At 37.8% G+C, this 23478-nt stretch overlaps 2 protein-coding genes across 5 annotated transcripts in view; one reads left to right on the top strand and one right to left on the bottom strand.

Moving 5' to 3' along the window:
- Positions 1–44: 44 nt before the first annotated feature.
- PREPL (prolyl endopeptidase like) lies at positions 45–22615 on the top strand. 4 transcript variants are annotated; one of them, XM_009641575.2, is made up of 15 exons: positions 45–779; positions 3497–3691; positions 4208–4274; positions 4930–5133; positions 7320–7443; positions 9759–9975; positions 10553–10738; positions 12187–12390; positions 13120–13295; positions 14743–14959; positions 15159–15308; positions 16274–16400; positions 17460–17542; positions 18397–18512; positions 22280–22615. In XM_009641575.2, exons 1-14 carry the CDS (start codon positions 561–563, stop codon positions 18475–18477), a joined length of 2250 nt encoding a protein of 749 aa, XP_009639870.1. In that variant the 5' UTR covers positions 45–560; the 3' UTR covers positions 18478–18512; positions 22280–22615. The 4 variants fall into 4 exon arrangements, with proteins under 4 accessions (XP_009639870.1, XP_035752905.1, XP_035752907.1 ...); XM_035897012.1 differs by having other exon boundaries at positions 3494–3691; positions 4927–5133; XM_035897014.1 differs by lacking the exons at positions 17460–17542; positions 18397–18512; positions 22280–22615 and adding an exon at positions 15603–15727 and having other exon boundaries at positions 3494–3691; positions 4927–5133; positions 16274–16398.
- The window catches only part of SLC3A1 (solute carrier family 3 member 1), a 20005-nt gene continuing 16582 nt past the window's right edge, over positions 20056–23478 (bottom strand). Inside the window, exons 11-12 of the mRNA XM_035897016.1 lie at positions 21194–21310; positions 20056–20550 (exon numbers count right to left, since the gene is read on the bottom strand). Of these exons, the coding sequence (XP_035752909.1) occupies positions 20110–20550; positions 21194–21310 (558 nt within the window). The 3' untranslated portion in view covers positions 20056–20109. The remainder of the gene's footprint in view (positions 20551–21193; positions 21311–23478) is intronic.

The following is a 23478-nucleotide window of genomic DNA, read 5'->3' as shown; positions in this document are numbered from 1 at the left end:
GGCGTCTCTGGCCCTCGCCCGGGCGAGACGGGGGAACGGGACCGCGGGCGCTGAAAGCCGTGGGGCCTTTTCCCCCCTGCGGAGCTGCGAACCTGTCAGTTTTCCTGCGAGGAGGGGTTCAGCTCTTGCTGTCAAGTTACCCTCTCTAGATAAAGTGACTTTATTGTTTTATGGTACTTATAAAGGGGACGGGGGGGGGGAAGGGGGGAAACTTCCCAAAACCTTCCCGGTTTTTGGTTCTTCACCATTTAAACATGCACAGTTGCACCTTCCTTTCTTTTCATTGATAGTTTCACTCGTCTTAAACTTGCAACTGCCAGGAACCACTCTTTGGAGTAACGTAGCCGGTTAATATGCAAGCAAAGTTGCTTGCGTACCAGTTATTGAGAAACAGCTTAAGTTTTCCTGTTTCTTCTCATCTGATTTACCTAATGAATCGGTCTCATTTCTTTGAAAGAGAGGGAGTTTTACCTGAAGTTGATGTTACGTATATTTCACATACACAGTGTAAGTGATCAGCAGTTTGGGATTTTCAGAAATTTCAGGTTGACTGTCAAGAAATGAAGGTTAGGACGTCATGTGTTGGGCTGCGAAATCTTCTCCAAGGGCTGAGCTTCAGTGTCAGATACTACTCTAAGCATAACCATCTTCAAACAATAGGTCTTTATAGTAAAATAAAGCCCCAAAAATGCCATGTCCTGGACTGTTCAGCAAGTACATGCACACACAGGACTGTGCCGCCTGGAAGCATCCTGCCCTGGAGATTCTTATCCTGCAAGGTATGCTGTTTAAGTATAGACTTAATGTCAACAACCACCTTAGCACATCTGTTAAGAAAGCCAGCCACGTTTTTCACATGTCAAGGAAACACGTTTTTCCTAAAGAGTTTGAAGCGGGAGGATAACTACTGGGATTTCAGTTATGTTCAAAGACGTATACCATTGTTCAACTTTCCTATACTGTTCTGATGCAAAGCTGCATTTTGGTTGATTTTACTGCTGTAGCAATTTTTAAAAAAAAAAATGGTTATCTTCCAGAAAGATTGATGTAAAGTGTCAGGGGAAAACTGCAGGAGAGATCAGCTAGTGCAGGGGCGAAGCGTCCAAACTGATGACACCAGACTTAACCACTGTGAGCTGGCTCAAGAAAATTTGACCTTTTCTGTGCTGATCAGTAAATCATGGTTTGCACCATATTAAATACTAAAATATTCTATTGACTTCTCATAATTGTATTCACATGTGATAAACTATACTGTAAAAGGTACTTGGATTTATTTCTGTAAGTAAATGTTGTGTAAATCAGTGGCAACGTATCATGCAGAGAGTCAGAAAACGGTCTGAAATAATTTCAGGTCTGCTGTTCCCGTGCATCTAATAGAGTTTGCTAAAGGTATGGTAAAAGTTTACTGCAGTATGACAGCCTGTAAACCGATTTATAGGCATAATGCATAAATGCTGTTTAAAAAGATTGGTGTTCTGGTTTATTTTATCTTAAACATGTTTTCAGATGGATGTGTGGTTGTTCTAAAATTGTTTCAAGCTGACAGTGTTTCTTCAGATGTGACCCAAGGATCATCTTGTTGTAACCCTCTGATTTCTAACCATAATGTAAACGGTTCCTAAGTCTGTGTCTGAAGTGTGAACAGATGTGTCAAGGAGAACATACAAAGTCTTGATGGATGAGAACGTGTGATTCTGTTTATTCATTGGCAGGTCACTAACAGTTAGAAAAGCTGGTCTATGACGCTGGTTCCAGGATACAAACAAGTGGTTTTCATCTGAAAGGAAGCTGTGCCGTTCGCTTTGGAGCAATTTTTGCAAACTGATTGTCACTGAGGTCCTCTGCTGTCCTCAAAATCTTTCTAGATGCTCTTCTAGATGACTTGGTTTTTCCCCAGACAGGGAGGTGTAATATATACCTACACTGTGGCCAGCACCTCTATATAGTATTTCCAAATAAACACAACAGAAACTATTGAAAACAAAAGGAGTGAAATCATCAAAAGACTCATAAAGTGTGGAAGTTGCCAAAATAAGTTGTGGATGCTAAAATTTTACATAGGTGCAAGGGGAGATGGTACACGTACATGAAAGAGACTTTTTAAATATCCAGAAACCATATTCATCTCAGGAAATTCCCTAGTTAAAATTGTTGAAGGCTGGGGGAATACCTGTTGGAGAGTATCATCTGTGCTTGTCCCATTCTTATGCTTCCCTAAGTACCCATTTGTGGCCAGTGTGGGTTTTTTGTTTGCTTGCTTCTGGTTTGGGTAATGGTGGTTTTTTACAGCAATCTTTCCAGTGACTGTGGTAGAAATAAGACATCCTGCAATTTCTTTAGCTTGACAAATTACACAGTTGCTCCAGACCTTCCGTAAGGGCTTTCACAATTTCTTTGACTTGTGCTTCTAATCTGACATACGAGGCTAGAGGGACTGGTGGTCTGAACCAGTAATGAGCGCTAATACGCTCTCATGAATTATGTGGTTTATGTTGATAGGGAGTTTGGTAACTGGACCAGATAGTTTCTCCTGCTTTCAAAGTCTACTCGTAACATCCACATTTTAGATTGCATGCATTTGTGAAGACAAATCAGGAACAAACTATCAGTTCTCGATGCAAAGTGAGCATGGGGTAAAAAATACGCGCTGCTTTTTAAGTTTAGACACATTCACATAGTATACTGAATGTTATAAAATGCTGCTTTGTGTGATCTGTAGAGTGTTACATACTGTAATATATGTTAAGCTTATTATTCAATCAAGCAAGACTTTACAGCAAGCAAAAAGAAGTAGCATTGTGCTAATGATTTTAACACACTTTTAACATTTTTTACAAGAGAAGATGGCTTTGTTGGCAACAAGGTAGCAGTAGTCTGCTGGTGGATTGTAGAAAACCGGATACTTAAGCTTATTCCTGGTAATGTTGTTGCAGAACCCGTATCAGTGCAGTGTTTCACTTCATTCTGCGCCATTCGAACGTTTATACTAACACTTTTGAGCAGGTGGAGCAAGAACCTGAACAAGCTGCTAGGACTCCTAGGTATAGGGATAGGTGTGGGCAGCATTGTTGTCTAGGAAAGGAAAGGAGAAATATTCTTAAGACAGGAAAATTATGAGAAAGCATCTCTGAAGAAGGAAAAATAACAGAATTCCATAAATATTAACTAAAAACTAGTTCTAGACAAGAACAAACATATTTACATATAATCTATTAAGAGCATACATTAATAGTACCCTAAATTTTGAAGAGAAGACCTGAATAACTGTGTCAAGTAAAGCACATTTGACAATAACTCCCTGAAAGATCAGGAAGAACTGAAAAGAAAAACCTACTCCAACTGTGTTTTTTCTTTTTAATGGCACATACTATTGTAATAATGCAAAGTTCGTTTTCAGTCTGTGGCTCAGGAAATATCATTATTGCCTCAATATATTCATATTGGACTACAGAGTGCTGGCTTGTAGCCATTGTTGTCTTTACTTACTTAGCAGGAAGGAACAAAAATCCCTTCCAAAAGGAAGCAAAATACATCCATAATAACATCGGAGCTTTTGTACAAGAATCTTCTGAAATCAGAGCAGGAAAACTGGAATGACATTTCAGCAAGATACAAAGCATTGACAAAGAGAATCAAGGAAAATTTAGAAGAATTGCACAAGTATACATTCAATTTGGGAAGCCCAAGGGTAAGTAAGTGGCAAAAAATACAAACATTTTTCATCACTGAGTACAAATAAAAGGCAGTGAAGCCATTCCTGCCATAAAACACTGTTTAACTGATTATTTTATGGTGGTATTTTTGAATATTTTAATAATTATGGATAATAACAGCATGTGCTTAGAACAGCTTATACCTGTTACAATACTGTATTTACATTAATTTCTCCATAGGCAAAAGCAAGTAGAGATGAGAATCATCTGACTTTTTGATAAAGAATACAAGACATTCTAAGTTACAAGAGCAATTGCAGCTGATCTGAGCCTTGTGTTAAATTTAGAGCAGGTATAGGTAGCTTAAGTACTTTGAAAGAGCCTTTCTGAAGCATGTGATTCCTTCTTTACTATCTAAACGTATGTGCTATATTCTGTCATTTGTGTATGTTACAATTGTGTTGTACAGGACAATGATTGAATATAGGGAGTCTAATGAAATAGTCTAACTATATGTTGGACTTGAAACATGTTTGTTTTGTATTGAACAGATCAGGTTTGGAGAGAATGTATACTTTGAAGAGAATGGCTGCATATTTCTTTCAAAAGCAGATGATGGTAAGGGAATGCTCTTCCTAACATGGTACAATTGCTAAAAGTGTTGTGGATGTATCACTTAGTGTACTGTTCTTGCATTAGAGCGTAAATGCCCTGTTTGTTAAAATAACTAAACTAAAAATACTTTTATAAAATTCTTTAATGATTGGTTAATAATTCTAGAATCCTGAATCTGAAAAAGCAAGGTGAAGAGAGTTAGGGAATAGTATATATTTGATACTAAGGCAAGTTTCTGGAGAGGAAAGAAAGAAGTCACTTCTTTTCAGAGCCCTAACTTAACATTTTGAATTTTGCTTTTTTATTTCTGAAGAGGTGCGAAAAATTACTAATTGTATTTAGTAAAAACAGCTGTACTTTAGGTACCTGAACTTTAAAAATTAATACATTTACTAGAAGCCAAGATCACTTTTAAAATATTTTTAATAATAACTACAAGACCTTTTTTCCCCTGGAACTGTCATTTTTTGTTTATTTTTACAAAGTGCTTTTGCAAATATCTTGCAAGACAAATATTTGGTATTAATAAATTTCAGTAGTATGCTTGTGAATATTAGGCAGACTTGTTAAATACAGGTATTAACAACCATTGTTCATTTTGACAGTGCCTTAATTACAGGAATTTTTTTTTTCTCTCTCTCTTTTTTTTATGTAGTAGATGAAGGAAATGCTGACATTTTATTTAGTACTGAAGATCTTGGCTTTTCTGATGCCTTTATTCAACGGATTAGGATTTCACCAGATCAGAGATACATGGCTATCAACTTAAAAAGTGAAAATTCTGAAGAGGCAACCTGCGTTATTATGAAACTTGGTCCTTTTCCTGTTGTGGAAAAAGTAATTCCAAATGTATTTAGTTTTGGTAAGTCGTTTATAAATATCCTGTAGATCACATTTTTGTTAGTCTACAAATAATAGTGAAGTATTTAATTAAAAAAAAAAAAGGAAGCAACATTTTTAGATTTAATCCTTATAGATGTTGAATTGTTTCTTATTATTTAAGATGTCTTCCACACTGCACAAGGTACAAGTTATCTGATGTAATGAAAGTGCTTTCTTGATACAAGTTTTCCTTCACTGTAAAAGCAAGCATTTATACATGTTTGAACAGTCATGCATATAATTCTTTTTATTTAATTCAGTATGCTTCTTTAAAAATTTACTGACATAACTGTTTGCAATATAAAGATCTTTTTGAGAAATGTTCTAGTTCGCGGCCCGTGCCACTCCTGAAGCCACTGGTAGCTGTAGGCACTTAGCTTTGCTCAGGATTCTGTAAGTGCTACCTACTATTAAGTATCGGCTGGAATTTCAACTGGACTCTAGGATGTGGGTCACAATTCAAAGCCCAAAGTCATCAATCAGGCCTTCAGTCAGTGCTTTCAGAATAGATTACAGAGCTTTACATTGATTGCTGTTAAAATAAGCAGAGGTAAACTGAAGTGAATGGGAAATATTTATTTTTTAATAGTATGTTAAAGAACATGGCAAAAAGAGTGCAATAGTATGTATACAGTGTTCCACATCTGGTATTTTGGATTATATTGTTAGAAGTCATCAAGTCTATATAGTGCAGTAAGCAATTTACCTGGGCAGGGCAAGGATTTAAAACACTAGGTAAAACTTCCTAGTTACAAAAACGATCAGTAGGCAAGAATTTAATATTATGTTTGCACAATTGAAGTTTATAATGCCTGTGGAAAACCAGGCCTGAAAATTTGCCAGGGACATTTCCACTGTACTTGATTTGAACATAGAATCATAGAATCACTTTGGTTGGAAAAGACCTTTAAGATCATCGAGTCCAACCTTTAACCTAACCCTGCCATCCCACCACTAAACCATGTCCCTAAGCACCTCCTCTAGCCTTCTTTTAAAAACATGTACCTAGATTTGTCTGGAAGAATCAGTACATTTAAGAAACTAACTCCCTGTTGCCTACATAGGTGTGACAGGTTATGGCAGATAATAAGAGTACAAAAAATTACTTTTGGAGTGGTAGGGATTACAGCCATTTTGTAAACTTAGTTTACAAGTGAGGTGCAGAGGTATCGTGAAGTACAGAGGTACCTCAATCATGACAAAGAGAATTAAGTCTTGTGGCCACTTGCAAAGTACATGCTTGTATTGCATGATACAGAATAGCAGAAAGACAAATGAAAGTTCTTGAAAATTTACATCTGTGGGTTTTTAAATGCTGGGCTATAGAAGAACTTGGATTTCCCTTCTAAAGGCTTGTCTTCATAGTCAACCCTCAGCTACCTGCACACTTCAGAGCCACACTGCTGTTCAGATAGCAAATTGTTTGCATTACTTCAGTGTGGTACTTACTTCCTTGGGTTTTGTACTGAAAATTAGTATTTATTCATAAAACAGCATGCAATAACTTTTTAAAGCATATATACTAAACATCATTCTGGTGGCTGTAGGAGCCACAGAGATAGCAGTAATCTGTCTGTGTCAGTCAGATTACTAAATTTGAGAATAGCAAGGTTCCTACATTTATACGTTTCTAATGTTGGTGAACACATGTGCAAGCATAGAAAACTGAAGAATTTTTATCTCAGCAGTACCCATGGGGCACAAGCATCATCTCTTTTCTCTAAATGGTTTGCATGCAGTCACGTGCAGTGGTGCAGAGCACATACACTCTTTATTATCTTGCTGACTCCATGTAAACCTCTGTGTCTCTGCTCAGCTTTGAACAGCCACACATCATCTATTTTCCTGTTACCTCCAAAACCCCCACAGGGGTCAAGAGCTGCTTCTTCCTGGGCCTGGAACATTGTCCTCTGCCCAACCTTCCCCCTCCACCCCCCCCTTTTTTTTTAAATATATTACAAAATTGTTGTTTTGTGGGATTCAGGGAAAAAAAATAGAAAATTCTTTTTGTGGCTTGCCTCTGGGGTGTAGAAGTGCGGTCCTCAGTTCCATGTCAGCTGCAATCCACCTTTTTTCAGCATGGGGTCCAGTGTTCATGGAGCTCCATTTTCTTTCAGTAATAGTATATACTGTTCCAAATTTGACATGCATTTGTCTTTTTTCCAGAATGGGCTACAAGTGACGTTCTGTATTACACAAGTCAGAAGAACCTGAAATGCCAGAATGTGTTTATGACCACTTTCACTAATCAGAAACATACTAAGTTAGTTTATACAGAAAAAGATGCAAGGTAATACTTATCTAAAATATAGCAAGTGCTTTACATATGCTAGAGTATTTTATATGTAAAATATAATTGGTTTGGAAAACAGATTCTTCCATATCACATTGCAAATGGTAAAAGGCATTTTTAAGTTGTGTTCTGCTGTCAGTAGTGCCTTATGCAGTCTGAGAATGTGCTCTGTTCTCCTCTTGATATATGGTCAACAGAGATTTAACTTTCCTCTCTTACCTCACGAGTTCAGCTGAGTTTATAAATGTCAAGGTCAGTCTCAGGTCAGGGTGTCCTTTAATGAACGTGTGACAGTTTCATACAGGGTAAATCAGACTGTGGATTTCATTTTGTTTTCTCTGCTATTGATGTCTGATACATCTTTTAAAAAAACGTAGACATTCAGGCTAATCCTTGCTCTGGGTAATGGATGAGCAAAATCATTACAGCATTCCCAGAGATAGAACCATTGTTGACTGAATACCCTCTCAATAACCTTTCTTTAAGCAGTGGTGTAGGAAGACAAGCGGGCTCTTGCTTAAATTGAGTGCAGAACTAGTTTTCCAGCTACGTAGCATGTGGTAGATTTATACAACATTCCATAAATGTTTGTATTTATTCTTAATTCAAATTATGTATTCAGTAAAGAAATTTCAATTATACATCTAGAAAAAAACCCAGAAAAAAAATCTGCAATTGAGATGGAGTAAATAAGATCCTTTTGTTCAGTTGCATTTGATGCATACTTTCGGAAAATCAAGTTGCACTGACCTGACACTTCCCCACAGGGAAACTGTTGGCATAATTCTGAAGGTCATAGTCATTATAGTAAATCTACTAGAAACTTACTCTAAAGGTTCATGTGCTACTGCAGCTCATAACTGAACTCACTTGTTCATCGGAAATGGCAAGAGATTCTTTTATATTGCCATTGAGCAGTTCCATTCTGTGTCTCACCAGAACTTTTAGGTGCAATAATTTTTTTTTTTTAAGAAGCTGAAAATTTCTTGACTTCCTTAAAAAAAAAAAAAGCTACAAAACCAAAAAAATTGTAGTATCAAAGTCAGAGTCCTTGGGGAGAAAAATAACCTGCATTTCAGCCTGACTCTCTTAGAGGTAAGGCCAGCAGAGCTGAACTGTTGGAATCTTTACTGAATGCAGTGCCGCACTCTTGCCAAATTTGTGTGTATTAGAGAGGCAGAAGGCTGATTCCTTGCAGACTTTAGATCCCCTGCTGTGCCTGCCCTCCTAAAGACGTCAAGAGGGTGCAATTAGAAAAAAACAATAGTACAAAAAAAACCCTGGAGTTCCTCCACCTACAAATAATTAAAGGTGCTGAAAATGCTTCTAAAGCATCCTTTCTTTCACCAGTCAAATATTTTGAAGTCTAGTGGGATCGTTATTGCAGTCATGTATCTGATCTGTATAAGGCAGATTACAGTACTCAACCCTGCAATTTCTTGATTAAAATCTTCTGCATCTTTGTGTTGGACAGTTTTGCTTTCAGAGACATCCAATCCTAAAGATTCAAAATGGCAAAGAAACTGCTCTGTCCCAAGTTGTGAGATTACAATTAATTAGGATGACTCACAAAAATTTGAATCTGAATTTCAGCCTGAACTCATCTAATATTAGCATCCAGCCACTGGTTATCATTCTGTTTTCTGTTTCTAGATTTTAGAAGTATTTAAAACCAGTAGATAGTTCCTAGTTTCTTAGATAGTTCCAAAACCTGTTCCTAGTTTCCAGCTTTATCACTGCAACACTGTCAGTCTTGTTTCATATAGGCCTCTGTACCTTTTCAAAAAATAGTCTTTTCTGTCTCACTTTCTTTAGACAAAGTTGGGTCAGTAACTCTTTGGCTTTTTATCAATTTATCTTTATAATAGCTCCTACTTTTCTTTTGTTATTGCTGATCCCACATGGTGTCCTTCATTAATTTCATTTTTCATCATCCATTACTACTATTTTTTTTTTAAATAGGGTTACGAGCTCAATAAAAAGTCCTGCATTTTGCCTGAATTTCAAATCCTATAGACTGGAAGCTCATTGATGTATATCTCAGTGATGCAAAAACCTGGATCCAGTTGGGCAGCAACTGAACTGCTTTCCTTAGAGATTTCAGGTTCCACACACAAGATTGTAGGTTTTTGAATCCCAAGATAAAGGCAGCAGGAGTGGGTTTGGGAACCAAATAGTCTGGAATTTCTCCAGCCTACTTAAAGGCATGCTGTTTCTTACAGATGGAAGCCCATGATTCTGAAACAACTTATGCATTTTTAAAATACAAATCAAGTTTAAGCTTTTTTTTTTTTTTTAATTATTCCTTACAGATTCTTTGTGGACATATATCGCACAAAGGATAGGCGTTTTCTCACTATCAACAGCAACAGCAAGACAACCTCGGAAGTTTGGCTGGTTGACTGTAGACATCCTTTTAAGTTACCTGCTCTTGTACAAGCTCGAACAAAAGGGGTCATTTACCACATTGAGCACAGAAACGACGAGTTATATATTCTTACTACATATGGAGAGCCTGCAGAATATAAGGTAATTTTAACTGATAAATAAGATTCATAGGATTTATTCAGATACCTGTTGCAGATCATATAGAAATAGTAAGGCTGGCTTTTAATTCTGTGCTTCACAGCTTACTGAAATAATTTAAGAGAATTACACTGAGCTGCATGGATTGAAAGACTGAGGGTAGTACATGGAATCTTGCCTGTAGCATGCCAATTTGATTCTAAATCCTTTGGTAACATCAAGAAATCAGTATGCCTTCACAGTCATTTCCCCTATATTAAAATTTAAGTTAGTGATCTCAGTCTATATAGCCAAACCACCTAGTTATGTTGGCCACACTGAAAGCACTGCATGAAAATCTTGTGTAGATTGATCTATGAGAATTTAATTTACTTCTCCAAATGTTACTGAATTGTTCTTCCATCTTATCCAAGTAAAGGGAGTTTAAAAAGCCTCAAGTTTTAATCAGGCAAACCCCCTCAATACAAACCAATAATTTTTTGCAATAAAAGTGTTGCATGAGATCAGCTATATGTCTGTACATCTCATTTGTAACTCTTTCTACACCTTAGTAATGCAAGGTTGTTGTTTGTTTTTATAGTTGATGAAGGCACCAGTAGCTTCCAGTGGCATGGAGAACTGGCAGTTAGTTTATGCACTGGAGGAGAAGACCAAGCTAGTAGACTTGGAGATGTTCAGCGATCACTGTATTATGTTCCTGAAGAATGCTGGTCATCTTTACTTAACTGTGATTTCATTTGTGTCACATTCAGTTCAGTCAATAAAGGTATGTTTTAGCTTGGCTTAAGCAACATACTATTCTTCCAGCACTTTTTTGTTTCTTTTTAACACAATATTATAATGAAAGCAAAGATAAATTCCAAGAGTAGAAGTGGTTTGGAAACAATAATACTGCCAAGCTTGTCATTATGACTAATTGTATTATCTGTGGCTGTTCCTCAAGATTTCATGTGGTGGCTTATTGTAGCACTTAGAAAGTTAGAGAGCAGCTATCCTATGGGTCAGTTCTTTCCTCTTAATTACTGTTAAGCTCTTTACAATACAGCTGAAGTAAAATAGGACTTGATTCCCTAAACACTCTGTTTTGCTGGGCCTATTTTTGGCTACACTCCTCAGTGTAAGCAAGGAAATAAGCCTGGCCCTCCCACAGAACAAAGACTAGAACATTCAGAAGACAAATATGGACACTGCCCATAATAAGTGGGAAGAGTTGATACTGCAGTACAATTTGAACAAAGTATTTCTTCCCTTCTCTAGTTGTTGCTAAATACTTGTGGATTAACAACAAAGTGACTCAATTCAAAACCATGATTTCTGGAGACCATTCAGTTGAAATACTTAATTGATGCGTTTGCCTGAAAAATACAATCTGAACTACTCACAAGTTTATTGTGACAAGCTACCAACGCTGCATTCTATAAAACTGCTACAGAAAAAGATTTTCAGCAAAGTACACTGTATGGTCTCTGAAACCCTCATTTTTTAAAATGGCCATAGTTTATTTCTTCAGAAAGGGTCTCAGTTACTCTGGAGAATTGGACTTTTGCTGCCATTTCAGAAGTCTCAGCAACCTAACCCAAGTAAGCAGTGGCCTGGCAGAGGATTTGACTATGTCCCTGCTGCTCTCAAAGAATGAATCTTGATTTCTTTTATTCTTAGCAGAGTTAAAAATCTTAAATATAATAGCAGTAAGTGTCTGAGGGTGAATGTGCCAGGAAAAGGTTTTGTTCTTCACAATGGCTGGCACTAAGAACAAAGTTGAGAGGCAGGGGTTTTCAGTGGCTTAGCATTACTGAGCTAACTCACAGCAAAAGCATAACAACTGGCATGGACTTGGCTGTGTAACACATTGAAGTAGACCTGGAAATCAGGGGGGAAATAGGATCTAAAAAATAAAAACAATGCAGAATCATTTCAAAGAATGTTTTAGTTAAAAAAAAATCTGCACTAATGCCCATTTTAAACTGAGTTTGGATTTATTTTTCTTTTTTATTTCATTGTTGAACTTGATCCAATGGCCTTAGGGGAAAAGTTTGCCAAAGTCTTTCACTTTTTGACTGTTTCATTACTGAATTTAAAAGAAATACAGATTGTGCTACATACAAACTGAAGATAATTAGCTTGATATTCAAAATCTTTTCCTCTGAAGGACACACTAGGCAAAATTTACAGAAGCAGTGTAAGGTTCTCACTTGAAATGCTATGTTTTCTCAGCTACCTACGTGGGCCTGTGAATTTGAATTGGAATCTCATCCTGAACATACCACCAGCACTTGCTATTTTCAGCTTGCCTCCCCAGTACACCCCCCTAAGCGTTTTGCATATTCATTTAAAGAAAATAATCTCATTGAACAAGCTGTGCAAGAGGTACCAATTATTACAAATTGTCACACTACACATTTACTAGCGAAAAGCAAGGTAAGATCTTTTAGTCCTTTTCCCATTCCCTTTATTCTTCCCTTCCTCCCCACCCATTTAAAGAAAATGCATTTGGCAGGGAATAGAGATTAAAAAACTGTAAAGAGCAGTTGGTGCTATAGTTACCAAACAGTGGGTGTTTTCTTCAGTGCTACAGAGAAGAACAGGAAAGAGTCGTGACAAGATTTTTTTCTATTAACCTGGGTATGCTAGAGGAGGTAACAGTACGTGATGAGTCAAGAAACTTAGCATAGCATAACTTAGAATTGCTAGCTCTCAGTGATAAATGAAAAAGATGCCAGCTGTTGAAAAGAACACCCTACAACCAGCTGCACAGTATAGATCAAGAAAGGAAAGTTTTAACAGCCTGAGTTTAAAAAATTGGAGATGTTAATAAAGAGTTTGTGCTGCAGTAAGTGGTAAACTATTTTGTTAATAATAGATTTTCTTGGTGTTATAAAGGGGGAAGGAAGACTTGGGTGCTTTGGTAGTTTAAAAACTCCTCAGGTGTTGCACTTAACTGAATTTTATACTCTGCATCTGTAAGCCTACACAGCAGAGGTTCAGTCTCTTGCTTTATTTTTCAAGAGTGCTTTGTACAGTCTAAGTGAAAAAAATTACTGTAATCAAAACCCCCACATTTTAAAATAAATAATTGAAGTTTTCATTGCCATGTGTCATTGAGATTTCTGAAATGTCCTTTATTGTAAAATACTCCTTCATTTCCAGGATGAAACTTTGGTGCCAATTACAGTTTTTCATAATACAAATTCTAAAGAGCTACACAGGAAACCACTTCTAGTTCATGTATATGGAGCTTATGGCATAGATTTGAACATGAACTTTAAAGAAGAGAAGCTGATGTTAATTGAAGAGGGTTGGATATTAGCATATTGCCATGTTAGGTAAGTCAAGTATAAAATGGAATTAAGATTTTAATCTGTGGGATATACAGATATTTCTTGATATATAACTGAAGAGGTACAGAAATATTTTTTTCATGTAGCTATACCTAATTCATGTTTTTTCACTTCCATCTCATTTTAGATTTTTTTTTTTAAAGTAGTTTTTAATTAAAAAATGTTTACGTCAGGGAAAAAAAAACGCAACCTTTCAAGACCACATGCTGCATTTGGGTTTCTTAAATCAACAGTATGGTCGTATGTAACTTTTAATTTTTTTGAAGTCTCTTTACTGCTTGTCTCATCTTTGCTCAAGAAAACTTTTGATAACAGGTTCAAATTGCAATGACACGCTACCTCCCTCTCTTTCCGAGGGCATTGTGGACTAATGTTCAGTCTGCATCTTCTGAAAGCCATTTGCCTTCTACAGCAACAACTAAGCATTTAACCTGTATCTCTTGTTCTTCTATTGACTAAATCCTCTGTCTCCAGTTTAGCTACACATCTACTAGTTTTATAAAACCACTATGTACAACAGGTTTCACTAGGGAAAGAAAATAACAAAAGAATCACTTTCAGGAGGGGAAGAATGAGCAATTGTTTGAAATACATTTCCAAAACAAATTCAGCACACAAATATATTCAGTCTGCTATATTCAGTGGCAAGCATTGTGCTGTTCTTCCTCCCACCCCTCTAAGTATCTTAAGATGCAAGTCAGTCCTAGGTGAAGATGGATTCTTCATCTAGAGATGAAGAATTTTGGCAGATTAATCAGTTAATTCATTTTAAACTTGAAACCTGAATAAGGAAACTTCAGGTTGCTTAAGAACCAAAATTGTAGTTGCGTGGAAAGGAATATAAATAATTGTAAAAACTCTGCATTACAAAAAATATAACATTTCAAGTAGTATTTGAAATTCACAAACTGGAAAAGAAAACCAGCTTGCTAACAATCACAGAATTTAAGCTCCACAGAAGACAAATCCTGATTCTCTCAGTGTGGAGCTGAGAAATACTATTTTGTTCTTTTTAAGAAATGCTATGGTTAGTGATATAAGTATTGAAAATGTTTTAGCTATTTTAATAGTGTCCTATATGAAAAGATAAAATTAGTGCCCGATATTGTATTGCCTACAATGATGGTGTCATTTCCTAAAGTGATACTTTTTCTACGTGTTCCAGGACACAAGCATCTAAGGGCACAGAGTGCCCTTATGCAGTTAGGATTTTCCCCAATCATCACGCACAGATTTTTTTTTTTGTTTGTTTGCATGTTGTGTATTTTAGCTATAAAGGAGGGTAAAGACAAGAATAGAGAAAAGAGGAGTTAATTAGGAAGGCAAACTATGGTTTTGCAACTCTGTGGCTGCTGCTGTCCTTTCATTGTCTGAAGCTTTGCCGTGCAGTGTTTTCCAAAGAGACTCCAACTTGAATTACTTTAAATTTCAGGGGTGGAGGAGAGCTAGGCCTTAGCTGGCACAAAGATGGATGTCAGCATAATAAACTCAAAGGTCTCCATGACCTTAAGGCCTGTATCCTGCTGCTGCACGAACTAGGATTTTCTCAGCCAAAATACACAGCACTAGCAGCTGCCAGTGCCGGAGGAGTTCTTGCAGGAGCCCTGTGCAACACTGACCCAGAACTTATCAGAGCCGTGGTTTTACAGGTGAGGTGCTGCAGACCTTTTATGGATTATGACATTAAACTGTATTTTCTGTTTCATTCTACCAGTTTCAGAATTAGAAATATTTCAATTCAGAATTCACTTTCCTCATTTGAGAAAACCTTGACCTAGGCATTTGAGGTCCTGTGTCCTATTCGCCAACCTTTTTTTTTTTTTTTTTTTTTAAATAATAAATTCTAAGGCTCCTTTCGTAGATGTTCTAAATACGATGATGAAAACTCATCTCCCACTGACAATTGAAGAACAGGAAGAATGGGGAAATCCATTAGCAGATGAAGAATGTATGAAGTACATCAAGAGCTATTGTCCATACCAGAATATTAAGACACAGGTAAAACTATGCTTTCTGTGTGGAATACTACAGTAATAAAGTGTAGCGGTTTATAAGAAAACAAAAAGTGGATAACTGGAATTTAAAAAAAAAAAAAGTATTTTACCTTTTCAGTATTTTAAACCCCAGTATTTTAGGATCGTCTTAGCTGCTGCTTTGTGTTCAAATGAATCATCAATGCAAATACAAACTATTGCAGTAATAATCTTAGCAATATTTGGAGTCGTGACTACTGAAATTAACCAAACATTCTCCTAAATAATCAATAGATTTCAAAAACTCTTTTTGTTATAGGACTGCCAGGGAGTAATAGATTATTCCATCAATAACAAGCCTCAACATGCAAAATACTTTGTCCTTTTGTGGGGCGTTTCTGTTGTTCTGCTGGGTTTTGTAGAGGCTGCCACAGGAGGAAGGAGGTATTTTTCACTGATTAAATAATACCTTTTCAGAGGCAAACAATGAAACGGAAAAGGAGCTATAGCTTTGACATTGTCATCTCAGAAGAAATTTTTCTTTATTTGAAGTAATGTGTTAGCTGTGTTGCATAGCTTCATTAAGTAAAATCTTACTATATCAAAAACTACTTTTCATGTATAGAAAGACTGCAAAAGTAAACCTCAGCTGCTGTTCTAAGGTGAACCATTCCATGATTATTACGCCCCTTTTTTTGTAATCATCAGCAAGCAGACATGTATCAGATCTTTACCAGTGGAGAGAGGATGGTTTTGATCACCTTTTGCAAGCAGATGATCCCCTAACATGAAGTAATTTTTCAGACCAAGATACTTTTGCAGTTAGAATGATAAAAGGGCTTTTTTAAGAGCAGGTAATTAAGTAATAGATGTGGTTTTAGATAAACCATAACAGGCAATACAGTAATACAAATAGAGAAGAATTTGTTATTCACTTTATGAGAAAAATCAGTTGCCAAGTATTTACCTGTGTTTGCTTTTTAATCTCAGTGTTATCCTTCAGTTTTTATCACGGCATATGAAAACGATCAACGGATACCACTAACAGGAGTTTTACGATATGTTCAGAAACTTAGGAAGGCTACACTAGATCATGCCAGCAGAACAAGTAAGAAAGGTAAGAATGAGTATATCACAGATACCTGGAGTTAACTAAACCAGAATATTAGTAGTTGTGTAATTAAACATCATAGAGCTTGACTCCTCTTCAGATGCATTCATTTGTATAATATGATCCAGTATCTAAAGCTCTGAAGTAACGTCTGTTATCTGCAAAGATGAGATGTGCAGTCATACTGACAAATAAACAAACCTCAGCTTCTAACATGCACTCTCCAGAACCTTTAAGGAGGACCAGATATCTCTATATTGTAGACTTGCCTGGAAATAGTTAAACTCCGATGTGTTAAATATTAATAGTGACCAACCACAGCAGGCTCAGGAAACCCTCTGAGATGAAAAAAATGGAAGCGTGGGAGAATGTGAGTTGGACTTAGTCTTACCTAGGCCTCAACATACAGCAACTGTTGGACAGGGCTAGGTGAACCCGTACTGTTTAGTCCAGTTACTGATACGGTCAGAATGCAGTTCTCAACAACACACGGATAAAAATCTTCTTTTTGCTGCTCTTTAAAAATCTGCTTTTCCCAGTTTGCGAAAACTGCAGATGTTGGTCCAGGTTAGAATGACAACAGTGCCAAGGGCAGAGATGCTTTTGTAACTGAAACTTAACACTAGCTTTGGGACTGCTTCCAGCAAAAGGTACATTCGAGCCTTATTATTTTCTAGTACCATCTAATCTGGGGAGAGGCTTTTACCATCGGAACCAAAATAGATCTTGAATTAGCTTTTCTAAATTTCATTATGCCCCTTCTCTGCTAGCAGCACAACTGCAGCGGTTGAGAAAGGATAGCAGATGCTGCAATTGCTGTTGTGGTCTTTGGTCAGAAAGATAAAAGCACATCTTTCCAAAAAGACTCCCAAGAGAGAACAAACATGCCAAATAGAAATACAAATAGTTCATCCAGCAAGCCCCTATATGATTTTTTTTTTTCTTATGGAACAACAGAACGTCAGGGCAGAAGGCAGAATTATCTATCCCTAAACAACTCACATCCCCACTTACCTTTTTCCTCATTCATTCAATGTCGAGTGATCACTAGCTTCACTGTTCCAGGAAATTGGATCCCTAATATCATCTTAGACATCCAGGCAAGTGGCAGTCACTGTGATTCATCTTGGGAGGATTCACTGGATGAGGTACGTTCCCGTTACCGCACACATCCATAACGCATTGGAGGGAGGTGTCCGCTCGATTGATACTTCAACCTTAGTATTCATGCAGTCATTGAATATAAGTTTGAAGTATTAAAAGAAAAAGAAACTGCCGGAATTAAGGTTGCTCTTGCAACCTTTTATACGTATTGCAAGAACAACTGCTGGTTTTTTCTATATATAAAATTATATACTTATTGATATGTTTTTTATATATATCTTTATATAAAGAGCCAGTGACAGAGCCAGATTATTGAACTTCATTGTGCCTTAAGCCTCAAAATAGTATTAAACTCCCACTGTAACGTGCCAAGAGCTTTAAATGAAAGGTTCGGAGTTGCGCAAAACATTCTTCCAGCAGGAAAAGTCTTGCACTGTAGAGTATTAAGTGCTTAAAATTGTCATACTGGCTATTTTCTTCCATCTGCCTCATGAGTAAAACATATGTGATGGGTTTGATCTTTACACACAGCACGATCTGTACTGTCAAAGGACACTACTGCAATTAGGTTTCAACATTTTGCACTTTGTACAAGCATGCATGCTAAAAGCAACATACTGCCAAGAGCTGCCATATTGTTACTGATGTCTCAGACTGTCACAGTTGGATACAAATTTTATTACTGTTAATTTTAACAAATCCTAGCAAGCGTTATTTGGTTGTGGCAGTTATTCCCAAAACGAATTATTTCAGGAAAAGCCTCATTCTGTCTTAGGGCAAGGTATTGCTTACCATTAGTATGGGAAAGGAAGAAGATTAGAAGAGCTGTGCAAGAACCTGAAGGTTTATAGTGCAAAGAATTTCTTTATTTTGTAATAAAATATTTTCATTATTTTAGGTTGCAAGACACCTTGCTTTTCTGAACAAAGAACTTGAGGAAGTATGCCATCTTCAACATCATACGAAATCCTGCAAATAGCTAATAAACACATTGGAACACCTGAAGAACTTTGGGTCAGATTTTTATTTGTATGAAAAGTGAACACCTTGTCCAGATGATCTCTCCTCTTGGATCCCTGCTTTATGGGCATAAGCAGACAAGAAATTCGAAGTTGGGTGTGGCACTGGCTTATAAACATACAGATTAAGAGCTGAATTTCTCCCCTGCCAGATAGCACAGAAGTAGCCACCTGCATTAATCAATTTGTTCACGTAGGCAAGCGCTGCGGCACTACACAAGTGGAGCTGAAGCGCAACGGTTGGTGCTTAAAGCCTAACATGTGAAGACATCCACCTTGTACAGGCAGCCTTTCCAGTCTAATACCTCTCTTCCAAGACCACATTTTACACAAGGCAGTAAAACTGCCAAGAAGTATTTGATTTAGAAGTCTCACTAGGGTCTTCTAAAACGAATTCCCATACATAGGCGATGACGGCTATTGCCTTTTCTAGCTACACAGCAGCAATAGTGTAGTGATCATATGGTGGGATCAAACAAACTGCAGAGAAGAAACAGACCCTCAAGAACAGGAGTTTTAGCAGAACTTTCATCTGAGTAGATTAAAAATCTTGTAGAAGACAAGGCAAATGCCCCAGAAGGAGATGCCAGCATCTCTCCAGAGGTTAAAGCAGGAAGAATGCCCCGAGCAAAGCAGCCCAATTCATGGCTTAGCCGACCTCTTATGACCAAGGCATAAAACTGCTGTGCATTCCTCGTTGAGATAGATGCACAGTGCATGCCGAGGAAGAGCAACTGGTACAAGCAGTTGGTGGAGGATGCACTACGTGGCCATAAGGTCCTCAAACCAAAAATCACCCGTGTCCAAAACAGACTGCACCAAGTCAAAAGCTTATCCTTCCTTTGTATCACATAAACCACAGCATGTGCACCAAATGCAAATCAAAGCCTGTGAACAAGCGTGACATTCACTAGAGTTGTTTCAGTTGCTTACTGTGAACTAACTCACGCGCACCTCGCCTCAACCTTAGGGTAGGAAAAGAAAGAAGGGAATGCAAATGTATTCTAACTCAGTGGGGGGGAGAATCAATTGGAAATACAGTCCTGAGTGTAGAATTAGACATATTAGCTACATTTTATAACTTTGAGGATAACCAGAACTGTTAAGAGTTGAGAGAATAGGTAAGCCATCACAACTTTAGGTATTAGTCTTGCGTGCTTTTACCTATTTTAACAAATAGAGGGCCACCCCTTTGGAGTAAGTTCTACAAATCTACAGACTTTTTAAAAGTTACTATGAACTGCCACAGGCTTTGGATTCCACAGTAGCTCTTGATGACAAGCAACTATAAGGGGCAGCACCCAGAAAGCAACTCTTCTCTTTCCTCACAAAAATACCCACGCTTAAACAGGACAGTTTTTTAGAGCAGGTTTACTTTCCTTCTCCACAGACCCTGAGGGAGCACTTATAACTGTACTTTTTCCTTTTCATCCCCAATACAGATGCAAGACAATTAGGTATCTGTTTTATTTTTCAGGACATTTATTTTGTACACAAAGTTTTAAAAGCCAAAGACAACAAAGCTTTTTGCACTTCACTGAAACCACTACTTTCTAAATTAACATGAAAGCTTGATTATTCTACTCCTGCACTTAACAGTTCATGTAGAGTAAATTGAAGGCACTGGAATAACAAGCTTTTTCTGCCACAAAACAATTTCCTTGAAAAGCTTCCATAGTATGAACAGGTTTTGCTGTTTTATATTCAAGGACCAGGCCTTCCCCCTTTTCAGTTTTAATTAGTTTAGTATTGACAGCTTTACCAGCATTGCTAAAATTAGTACTTAGCCTTATAATAGCTTCAGAGGGAAGGCTAGGAACCATAGCTGTCAGGTCTATGGTTGATTCCTGCCCAAAATTGAGAACCATCATAAAGACTCTCTCTAACCCATCCAATTCTCTTACATACACAAAAACATTACTGTCACTCCAGATGTAGCACATCCACCCCCGATGAATGGGTAGCTCATTGTTGCGAAGTAAAGTTAGCTCCCGGTACAAGTTCAGGGTTGAGTTGGACCAGGTCCTCTGGATCTGAAACAGTCAGCATTAACAGGGTCATTTCTTTGCACTGAAAGGAGGAAATACGACTTCCCTCTCACGCCCATGCGGTCTGCTGAGAACACACCTATTACAATTCCGTTCTGACAAGTATCTCTCTTCAAATTTGTCTGCAAATTCCTACTGGGTTTGGTTTATGTTTTATTTATCCTGTCTTGGATTTATTTCGGTCTTCAATTCTGGTCAGCACTGTAGATCAGCACAATCTATTTGACTCGCTGCTCAACTGCCTTGAAAACATTTTTATTGTGTTAGAGATGGTCTACGTTAAGTTCTTGTTACAAGGCCAGTGCTTTCTACAGTCATGGAAGTAAAAAAAGACCAGATTTCAGTTTAATATTAACATCCTTTTCATAATTTTAAAGAGCCATATTGCCACATCTACATTATAATTGTGGTTGCCCTGCTTAAATGAACATAGATGAAGTAGACTCCTTGCTTGTGCAAGGATTTCCTTTTCCAATAAAATTTGTTAGGATTCAATGCCTTTTTATTTTCCTCCCTTGAGTTTGTTCTTACTAGCTACACTACCAATTCCTGCTAAGTAAAAGAAGTCAGAGCAAACCAGATACATTAAAATACCTTTAAGCCATTAGTCACACATCCAGATACCTACTTCAACATTTACACTTTGGAAGTCAGAGTTAACAGGTAGCCAGCTACTGTTGCCTTCAGTAAAACCAGCATTAACTTTGCCATCCCACTGCATGGGGGATTTCTCTGGAAAGGTCACCTAGAAAATAAAGCGGTGTCAGAGCCATTACCAGGAAGTTACTTGTTTTGATTAGTATATTCAAAAGTTATCCCTCGAATAACATGTTCCCAGGTCTTCCAAGCAATCATTATTTCAGCATTGCTTTCTTTGGTTTAAGTGAAAATTTAATAAGGAGGATTTAATCCTGCTCCTACTTTAAAGAGAAAATAAGAATCGAGGGAGTTTCTGAAATAGAGGAGAACGGTCGGTCTCATGGATACAGCATCACTGGGTGAAACATGGAATTCCCAAATGACTCTACTAGTTGTCTCCCCTTGTGACAGGCAGATGGTTGGACAGAAGTTGACTAATGACAGCTAGGACATTCTGATAAACATATGGACATGCAGCGAGTGAATACACGAGGCCCGGAGTCTTTAAGAGATGCTGTTACAACAACAGTAAACAACTAAGTACATGCTAATCGGCATCCATTCTTTTGTAGCCATCACGCTTTTCACTTTACAACTCTTCAAGCTTCTATTTGCAAAAGGTACAATTTGGACAGGATTATTTGTGTCAGAAAGGTAAAATTATTTCCAAGTGCAAAAACTTTTATTGAAAACCAGCTTTTAGCTGATTAAAAAGTGTCGATGTAAGAAGTCTGAAGTTCTCACTTTGAAGGATTCAGAAAAAGTCTGAAAAAGCTTCCTCATTGTTATTGAAGAGCTTGCCAAAAGATCTGACACTTAAATTTAATGAGATAAGAGGGCATAAAATATTTTGCACATACTTTAAGTGTTTGTTTTCCATGAAAACTGTTTTTCATATAAAGGGCACTTCTCAATACAATCTGTCAGAACAGCAGCTCAACAAAAGAAATTGTCACTTTGCTTTGTGACATTATAAATAATGGGTTTCTCCTTTTAGCATGTTCTGAAAAGCAGGGGAAAAAAATCCTAAATTTTCAATACTGCTAACACTCCCTTTCATCTTTACCTCTTGCAGCTTCTCCTGAAGTGTTTCAAATGCTGCGGCTGAAAACTGCACCCTGAGCAAATACTCTCCATCTCTTCGAAGGCACCCATTAAATCAGGGATTCTTCCTCTCCAGACTGAATGAAGAGTGGTTTTGCATTGTTACAAAGCCATGAGCCACAGGATAGCCACTAAAAGAGTAAACCCTGAGGAGCCAAGGAGAAGCCACTTCTCTGAAGAGTATCATTCTGTCAGCAGTAATCAGCAGCAGGAAGAAAATGCAGGAGGTGTTTTGACCTAGGTGTTTCTCAGAGGAAATGAGATGTCCTTTTAAATCAGAGAACCATTTCCCCACATCTGAATCGGACAAGCCAACTAGCCAACACCATCGGTAGCATCATCGGAGGCTGTCTCATTCCCTAGCAGAGACTTTCCACAGTGAAAACAGCATCTGCCATAGGACCACATTCTCATGGTACTCAAAAGTGGCCATAAGAGGCAGAGCTGAGCTGTTCCCTTTTGAGTGTGACCTTTTCCAGCCATGCCCATACATCTTGGACAATCAGATACAACAGAAGTCAGCTACGACCATAGAAGAGACAAGAAATTACAGGGGCTGAACATGAAAACTTTTAAGTTACGCAGGTCAGCACAGCATGAAAGGCACAGACGCTTTGTTTTAATCCCCTGACCTTGAATAAACTTAATGCTGAAAATTTCTGTAATCTAACAAACATCCCAACACTTGTTACTTGTAACTATGATCAAGCGAGCTAGGCACCTGGTTCCCAGGTAGCTAAATCCTTTTGAGAAAGGGATCTAAAAGACAAATCAAAAAACCCTGCATGACAAGGGAAAGCCACTTCTTGCTTGTCACCAGGCAATGCTAAGCAGGGGCTGGTCTGTGCACCCACCCCTTTCCGGAGGTCCCTTTTTCAGAGCTTGGGCACATTGCAGAGGGCTGTGGCTGAGGTGCCTTTGCACAGCCAGAGCAAAGCAGGAGTCTGCAGGAGATGGCGACTGTAGCCGTGCTCTGGCAGGAGCTCCGATTTCCTTCAAAAAGCAGCCAGGAAATAACGGGCTTTGACATAGTGACTGGGGTACTTCTATGGGAGGAAGGAGACAGCGACTCAGTTCCTCTTGCCTCGGAAGGCTGCAAGGCACCTCTCGCAACCACTAGCCCAGGCCCGGCGCTGGCACTTGCTGCCCTTCCTGCAAACCATGCAGGAC

Source organism: Egretta garzetta, unplaced genomic scaffold (genome assembly GCF_000687185.1).
Source record: "Egretta garzetta isolate BGI_Z169 unplaced genomic scaffold, ASM68718v1 scaffold166, whole genome shotgun sequence".
NCBI classification, from domain to species: domain Eukaryota; kingdom Metazoa; phylum Chordata; class Aves; order Pelecaniformes; family Ardeidae; genus Egretta; species Egretta garzetta.
Note: the sequence above shows the minus strand (reverse complement) of the source record. Positions and strands in the feature narration are given on the sequence as shown.

Coding starts and splice junctions, on each gene's coding strand:
- PREPL (XM_035897012.1), top strand. CDS start 561: ATGAAGGTTAGGACGTCATGTGTTGGGCTGCGAAATCTTCTCCAAGGG. Junction 780..3,493: donor GGAGATTCTTATCCTGCAAG/GTATGCTGTTTA, acceptor TTACTTACTTAG/CAGGAAGGAACAAAAATCCC. Junction 12,391..13,119: donor ATTTACTAGCGAAAAGCAAG/GTAAGATCTTTT, acceptor CTTCATTTCCAG/GATGAAACTTTGGTGCCAAT.